General features: G+C 43.8%; 1 protein-coding gene across 2 annotated transcripts in view; it reads right to left on the bottom strand.

Annotated features, from left to right (window-relative positions):
- Window positions 1-2,699: 2,699 nt before the first annotated feature.
- Window positions 2,700-8,816, bottom strand: part of PHLPP2 (PH domain and leucine rich repeat protein phosphatase 2) — an 88,358-nt gene continuing 82,241 nt past the window's right edge. For both annotated transcript variants that reach the window (XM_011961872.1, XM_011961881.1), the window contains one exon: window positions 2,700-7,809. In XM_011961872.1, the coding sequence (XP_011817262.1) occupies window positions 6,655-7,809 (1,155 nt within the window). In that variant the 3' untranslated portion in view covers window positions 2,700-6,654. The remainder of the gene's footprint in view (window positions 7,810-8,816) is intronic.

The following is an 8,816-nucleotide window of genomic DNA, read 5'->3' as shown; positions in this document are numbered from 1 at the left end:
GTCTCTCCTAAAAAAAAAAAAAAAAAAAAAAAAAAAGTGGTGGTGCCACAGAAAAGTGTCTCCACTCCATCACCCTTCGCCCAAGACAGTGGCTAAGTCCCACACAATTTTCACTGAGTGGTAGATGAGAAGTATAACTGCAGCCAGAATCAAGCGACCCACTCTCCACCTACCCTCCAGAGAAATACCACCAAGCCCAGCCACTATTCTCACCTAGCATATATTCCGTGAAATAGGTCCTTATTAGATCCTTGCCCACGTCTGGGTCCTGTGCTTGATAAAATGGAGACTTTGGCCTATTTGACCCCAACCTTGTGCCCAGGTCCAGCTCCAGTACTGCTCCAGAAGGCAGCTCCTCTCAAGGGAATGGAGCCATCACTGTAACAACAACACTCCCACTTCTTACGGCTTTATAACGTTCACCATCCTTTAGCAAACCTTCTCTTACTACCACTTGTCAGTCAGACAGGCCAAGGTGTACTGTTCACACTTTTCAGATGAGGAGACAAGGTTCAAGGTTAGGTGATATGTACAGTATCGTGATAAACAAGCCCTTTGATAAAAGATATTATTAACATTTAATGAGAGAAACAGCCTTAGAGAGGTTAAGTAACTGCCTGAAGTCACAAAACTTTTAAGTAGCAGAGGCAAAACTCAGTCCCACTGAATCACACACTGGAAGGTGTTCTGAGTGACTGACATACTCTTGTGGCCTTTGGTGTACGAGGGAATTTATATCACATGACATTCATTCATTTCTGCCATGCTGGCTGAGGGAGGTGTGCGTCTGGTGGAACTGAGGTATAAAAAGCATGTTAAGGTGCTCAATAAATGGTTGTTGAACCAAGTGTTTAAAATGTTCCTTCTGGCCGGGTGTGGTGGCTCACGCCTGTAATCCCAGCACTTTGGGAGGCCGAGGCGGGTGGATCACCTGAGGTCAGGAGTTCGAGACCAGCCTGGCCAACATGGTGAAACCCTGTCTCTACTAAAAATACAAAAATTAGCCAGGTGTGGTGGCGCATGCCTGTAATCCCACCTACTTGGGAGACTGAGGCAAGAGAATCGCTTGAACCTGGGAGGCAGAGGTTGCAGTGAGCTGGAATCACGCCATTGCACTCCAGCCTGGACGACAGAGTGAGATTCCGACTCAAAAAAAATAAACAGTCGGGCGCGGTGGCTCATGCCTGTACTCTCAGCACTTTGGGAAGCCGAGGAGGGGAGATTGCCTGAGCTCAGGAGTTCGAGACCCGCCTGGGTAACACAGTGAAACCCTGTCTCTACTAAAACTACAAAAAATCAGCCAGGCATGGCAGCGCTAGTCCCAGCTACTTGGGAGGCTGAGGCAGAATAGCTTGAACCCGGGAGGCAGAGGTTGCACTGAGCCAAGATCACGCCACTGCACTTCCAGCCTGGGTGACAGAGCAAGACTCTGTCTCAAAAAATAAATAAAGTTCCTTCTGGCAGATGAAGAGGAAACCTACAAATGACTTTATCTTGACCTTTATTTAAAATGAGAGGTAGCAGGCAGTGTGCAGTAGCTCATGCCTGTAATCCCAGCACTTTGGGAAGCCAAGGCAGGCAGATCTCTTGAGCCCAGGGGTTCCAGACCAGCCTGGGCAACATGGCAAAACCATGTCTCTACAAAAATTACAAATGAGCTGTGTGTGATGGTGCTTGCCTATGGCCCTAGCTACTCAGGAGGCTAAGGTGGGAGGATCGCATTAGCATGGGACGTAGAAGTTGCAATGAGCCAAGATCACACCACTGCACTCCAGCCTGGGCAACAGAGCAAGACCCTGACTCAACCTATCAATCAATCAGTGGGTAGCTACTCTTGTTTCAAAGTCCAGAGATTATGGGAGACACCCACGGGAGTGGGGGTAGGCAAGCAACAATTTAGAGGCTTAACTGGATTCTAAGTAGCTCATGAGCTAAGAATCTGAAGTTCCTTCTTACAACAAAGCTGTCATGAAAAACGTGATGACCGGCTTTTCCATGATGTCATCAGCTGTCATTTAGACGGAGCTGTGGATTTTTTTTTTTGAGACGGAGTCTTGTTCTGTCGCCCAGGCTGGAGTGCAGTGGCCGGATCTCAGCTCACTGCAAGCTCCGCCTCCCGGGTCCATGCCATTCTCTTGCCTCAGCCTCCAGAGTAGCTGGGACTACAGGCGCCCGCCACCTCGCCCGGCTAGTTTTTTTGTATTTTTTAGTAGAGACGGGGTTTCACCATGTTAGCCAGGATGGTCTCGATCTCCTGACCTCGTGATCCGCCCGTCTCGGCCTCCCAAAGTGCTGGGATTACAGGCTTGAGCCACCGCGCCCGGCCTGTGGATTGTTTACAATTGAGTTTCTGGTAGTCAGCTAATAACCTGCATGTCAATAAGGACAGTGTTTCCTGATTTTTTTCCTTTTTCCTGGCTTTGTGATTTCTGTAAGCACATAAACCAAGGCAAAACATAGTGTTTCATGAAGCAAAAATCTGTATTGCCATTTCAGCTTAAAAGCTGATCAAAAATATTTATTCTTGCCTTAACTCATAGCTTTGCAGTGTCATGGAATGTGGTTTAATGTGCTTGTTCTCATATCTTCCCCAGGAAAATCCTGCAGGTGCTTTTGGTTAAGAACCCAATTCTACAAACAAGTTAGGAGAGGAAATTATAGCTTCATGCTAAAATACTTACGAAATAACAAGCACTCCATTTTAAAACAAAGCCATGAAAAAGAGATTCCACTTTATTTTATTTATTATTGTTATTGTTATTTTTACAAACAATAGATTTGCTGCAACATGCTCTGGCTCATGTTATTGAATTAAAAAATTTAACACATTTCAAAAATATCAAAAATACACTATAATGAGTCTTAGGACTACAATACGACAGTGATTGCACAAAACCATAAGATATGAGCCCACTGTCTGGATGACATCCATTGGCAACAGTGAGAGAAAACCCTATAGCATCTGGGAGAAGTGCATGAAATTTAGAATACAAGGAGCTTATGTGTGACTGACTGATCACCAAATGAGGGAAACAGAGCAGGATTGACTGTAGCTGCTTTTTCTCAGTCTAGCAAGTGCTTACCCAACTATGGGGCAAAAGTCACTAACTAGAGAGAAAGATTAACGTCCCTTCATGATCGGGAGTCTGAAAGCCTCCACCCAGAAGGAAGTAAAAAGTGACACAAGACAATTCTATAGTGATGCTGAAGACATCACTGAATGGCTTGGAGACTAATGATTTAATAATTGGTACATTTATCGATAACAGCCAGCTGCTCCCTTATGGAGGTCTCTTCATTAATAATTATTGGATAGATAGAGAAGGTGAGCCTGTGGTTTCCAAGTACCAGCTTTCGCTAAAGGTCTATATAGGAAGAGCATCATTTGATATTCAGTAGATCTGCCACACCCAACTGGCTCCATCTCCTGGAAAGAAGCACGCACTACAAGCACCTGTAATAGCACCCAGCAATGACCACACTGCTCCTGCTGGCTCTTCCGTACACCAGTAAATGAACTCACCAATGTATTGCACACATACACTTCACAGTAGTACAATAAAGCCCTGTATCAGAAGTGGTAATTCAATGACTTGACTTTATAGTGCACTGCAGCTTTACGTCATACCCACATTCAAATTTTCAAATATCCTTCCAATCCATTTGAATAAAAATATACGGTGGCTGCCAAGACACATGTATTTTTCTTTCTTCCATGGACTCCTAAACTGCTCCCATAATCAGCAGTGTTCTTCTCTCAGAAATTATCTTAAGCTTCTCTATTCAATGGGAGGTACACACAGAGACCTGAGAATATGCAGAGGCCAGAATCTCTATGCTAGATCAACTGTACTCTGCCCACCCGGGGAACACATCCTCTGGGTAAAGTACTCGGAAGTAGATTACATTCACCTGGAAGCAGATACTGGCTTTCACCGACAGCCTGTTTAGAAAACACAATGTCTGTAAATTACCTCATAGGTCAAAGAGTTTTGTAAGATATTTTTCATAATGGGCTATGGCCTTTTTACCCTCTGTTTTAATACAGAGCAACTACAAAAGGACATGAATTAAAGGAGACTGCAAAAAAGAATAATCAGTTTTGGTACTGCCTATAATAAAGATTTTCAATACAACCTAATGGTTCCTGAAAATATTTCTAGCACATAGAACATTTGGAATTACAGAGTTCTACTGACTAAAAAGTAAATACATTTACTTTTGGTAAGGTGATTTCAGAACTGGGTTTTGAGGAGGTTCCAATAAGTAGGGTGGGAAACGAATAGCAGACAAAGGGGTTCACCATAAATAATAATTTTTATGAGACTATACTATTAAAGTGGTGTATTCCCAAAATAACTTTAATTTTTGGACATCACTATTCTACAGCCTGAAGGTTCTGCCGTCTGAGTAAGATGTTTTACATCACTCATCACTATCATCCTGGGTTATTTCATTTTCATTTTTTCTTCATTAAAAAAAAAATTCCCATATAAAAATAAGGTGGCAAAACGCTCTTGTTCCCATCTTTCTAACAGCACCTAAACTCTGCGTGAGCCACTATGTTCCCTACTTCAAATCGAAGACCTGAGTTCTAAAATTTTTCAATAGCTGACCAGTAGTTTCACAATTTGGGGAATCAAGTTCAGATTCTCGAGGGGTTGAACATTAGACATCCGTTAGAGTGTACCAAATCCCCCAAGAGTGTACCCCAATGACACGTGCATATGGGCACGGGGCCTCTGAGAAGATGAAGACATACAATTATTATGGACAGGTCATCTGGTTTTTGACTATTGCTTTGAACAAAAACTTCCCAAAAATACACACGAAAATATATTTATATTTAACCCTCTCTTTAACGTATTGTTTCTGATGAAACAAATAAAAAATGGCTCTACTCTATTTTTAATTGTAGAAGTGTTCCAAAAATTCAAAGCACATTCCCCATTGGGTAAAATCAAGCAATGCCAACATTTTGTGGGAATAGGAATTTTCCTAAGCAAATCTTCAAGTGGAAAAAGTGACAGAAATATGAAGAAACTGCATTTTGCTAGGGTTATGTGGAATGTGCAAAAAATACAGGTTTTCTGTAAGCTTAAGAATTTTCTCAATGAAGTGTCTTTCTTATGTTAGTATTGAGCCCAGTATTCTAAAACCACATAGAATATGCAGTTTTCAGAAGAGTACACTGTTCAACATTCAAGAGGCAAGCCCTCAACTCATTTCCAATATTCTAGAGAACCATCCCTCTCCTCCAGCACAGGAGAAGGAACAAGTCTAATCTGAACGCTCCATTCATCTGTTCTAATTGGCCTCAGTCCATTTCAGAGTCATCTGCCATAACTTAAGGTCACGTGGATGCAAGCAGTGTCAGCCTTGACCCTCCCCCTTAGGAAGCTGACTGCCAATTCCTCCACGTGCTAAGGAAAGAGGCCAATCCCTCAATTTCCTTGGGAAATACCTAGCAGGTATCATATGTGTCAAGGGGTAATTCTCTTTTTCTGATCTAGGGAGAAGTAGTCTTGGTCCTCACTCCTTCCCCATTGTCATCCCCAAAAGAAGACACTATTACCCCAAGTTTCTCAGGAGCTTTCACAGTCTGACATCCAACAGTTAAATCAACTTCTCAGGGTCCTTCCTATATCCTCGGATAAGGCTCCAACACCCAATTCTCTCTCTGCCTATGGATGAAGGTGCCGGGCTGCCTCTAAGAAGATTGGCTCGAGTGCAGATTCAAAAATAAAAAGTTCACAGTCAATGAAAAGTGCTCTTATTACATTACATACATAAATTATGTTTGATTGGTTCTACATTTCCAACAGACATCATTTTGATAGGCTGTATTCTCGTAGAGAAGAATGAAAAGCCATGTGACTAGTCACATCACACCCCATTAGTCTGAGATAAAGTGATTTCTCTGTCACAGAGATCCATCAGCAGCAATTAGTAAAGAGAAATCAATCTTCACTTTTTTCCTCCACAGAAATAGTCCCTTTCCTGCCCAGGCAGGCAAATTCTCAAAATGATCCTAGGAGAGAAAGGGTTAATGGCAGGTGGTAGGACTGACACAGAACAGCTGCTTTCTTCCCAGTACCCCTGGGAATTCCAATGCAGGTTAAATATCAAACTTAACACTGATGGTGGCAACTAGTTTATCCAGAGCCAGCCACTGATGGCTCTCACTCTTTTTGGCTCTGAGTTCAACCCCACACAGCTATGGTTTAGAAATGTAGAGGCAGGGCTGGGCGTGGTGGCTCACGCCTGTAATCCCAGCACTTTGGGAGGCTGAGGCGGGTGGATCACCTGAGGTCAGGAGTTCAACACCAGCCTGGCCAACATGGTGAAACCCTGTCTCTAAATAAAAAAAAAAAAAAAAAAAAAAAATTTGCTGGGCATGATGGCAGGTGCCTGTAATCCCAGCTACTCGGGAGGCTGAGACAGGAGAATGGCTTGAACCCAGGGGCGGAGGTCACAGTAACCCGAGATTGCACTATTGCACTCCAGCCTGAGCGACCGAGCGAGACTCCATCTCAAAAACAAAACAAACAAAAAAACCAAACCAACAAAAAGAAATGTAGAGGCAGAATGCCTCTGGCAGGCTCCTACCGCAACCCTGCACAGCCTCCTCCCACACTGTGCCCAGTGGGGCGGTCACAGCGCTGTGTCAAACTCCTCCGGAGGCTCGGTCCGATCCTCTTCGTGGGGCTCAGGCTCGAGCTGGCTGTCCTGGTGCTGCTTCATTTGTTCCTTCACTTCTTCTTCCAGGTCACGAGGTACAACAAACTGGTCCTCTGGTTCCATCTGAGTGGGGGCAGCAAAATAGCCAGTTTTCCTCTTGGGCACTTCTGTGGCCACTTCAATGAGGTTGAGGCTGTCCTCTAGGGGCACAATAGAGCCATTGGAGAGTTTCTTCCCATACAGGCAGGAGGTGGAGGGAGACTTCTGTAACTCCATCCTGTCCTTGCTCATTGGCAGGACTATGCCACTATTCACACTGTTCTGTCTTCGGATCCCAAAACACGACCCTCTAGCATGTTCCTGAGAACACAGGGTAGGAGAACTCTCTATGAGAGGGGGTGAGTTCTCCAGATCCCTCCCCCTGCAGCAGTGGATGTCTACTTCTACCTCTACCTTGCTGCCGTTGGTTATGACCCCCTCAACGGGCTGGTCATCATCACTGTCCAGGCCGTTGTCAGACTGGTTACTGGAGAAGGTAGCACAAGAAGGCTGGCGCTGAAATAGCCCAGAGGTGGGTGTTGGGTGGAGGCTGCAGCGCCGCTCTGGCCTTAGAAGCAAGGCAGTGTCCAGGCCCCCAGCATTATGCTCATCAGAAGCAGTGGACCCCACTTCACTGCTCACCTCTGAAGTGGACATCTCACTGCTGAACTCAGAGGCAATCCCACTGCTAGAGGATGGAGTGGCTGGCTTAGGGGCATCCTTGATAGTGGTGGTTGAAGTAAATCCCACAGGACCTGGAAGGGTGAGCCCATTCATTTCACAAGTGCAGCCTTCCTCACCAATATTCAAATAAACCACCATCGCCCCTACGTTGTCCTGACAGCCATAGCTCTGTGCTAACGTGCACAGCTTCTTAGCAGCTGCTAATGGGTCTTGTACATGACGTACAGCACTGACAGCTTCTGTGTAGGACAAATGTTCCCACAATGCTTTGTTTCCCAGAATCAGCAACTCATCTTGAATGGTCAGTGGAGTGGAAGATATGTGGGGCTTGGGGAGGATCCAAGGGTAGAGGTATGTACAGCCCAGCATCCGGGTACAGCAGGTTACCCCGTTCACTTTGTTGTCCTAGAGAAGAGCAGGACACAAATTCTGAGAAACAAGCAACAATGATAGGCAACTTGATATCTTTCTAGATCACAGTGCTTAGGGATCTACAATGAAACGGTATATGATTTTTCCTATGGATTAGTGTAATTTTAAGTCGATGCACAGAAATAAATGTAGAGAAGTCTTAAAAGACAAAATACTATATGGTTATTATAGAGTCAAGTAAAAATAGCTGACTAAAAGGCACCACCATCCCAAAAGATGTTTGCTTTAACTTGAAAAACAGGCCTCAGTATGTCTATAAATAGAGAAACATGATAGAAAAACAACAAGCAGAATTATCATTAATTCTCTATCACTAGTATTCTCAGAGAGGATGAAACAGAAAGGTCACTAAAAGTGATTTCTCACTTAAAGGGATATTCGCTGGGACTGAAAAGATACCAATGGTAAAGACAATCTTGGTAGTTAAGGCATCAAATAATCTCTAAGGTTATTCAGCCTAAAAAGGGGGAGTCTGAGACGTGCAGCATCATTGACCTATGCTCTGGGGACTGCATCAAGAATACACAGCTGATCAAATCAAAATCCCTGTAATTCCAAACTTAGAGGAAACAGAGCAACCCTGCTTGCAGGCTGGGAATGCTCACAAGTCAGACACTTTGTAGTATTGTTTTCAAGAAAAGAAAAAAATACAAAACAAAACTCTAAAGTCATCAATAATTTCATAGTTTGCAGTTACCCTCTGGGAGAAGACCTGACCTTATCTGCCGGAATTTGTCACAAACTCTAAACTGTACTTTCCTCATCTGAAAAATGAAAATGGGAGTTTAACAACTACCCACTGAATCAGAAACTCTGGGGCTAGGGCCCACCAATTCATGGGAGTTATTGTTAAGGTTAAGTAAAATAATAAAGGTATGGTGCTTGGCAAATAATGGACAAACAATAAATGTTTGTGGTTAAAATAACATTTATAAAAATACTTCCTACTTGTCAATCCCCTAAGGAAAATCTAAACATTG

This window comes from Colobus angolensis, unplaced genomic scaffold (assembly GCF_000951035.1).
Source record: "Colobus angolensis palliatus isolate OR3802 unplaced genomic scaffold, Cang.pa_1.0 Scaffold116, whole genome shotgun sequence".
Lineage (NCBI taxonomy): Eukaryota > Metazoa > Chordata > Mammalia > Primates > Cercopithecidae > Colobus > Colobus angolensis.
Note: the sequence above shows the minus strand (reverse complement) of the source record. Positions and strands in the feature narration are given on the sequence as shown.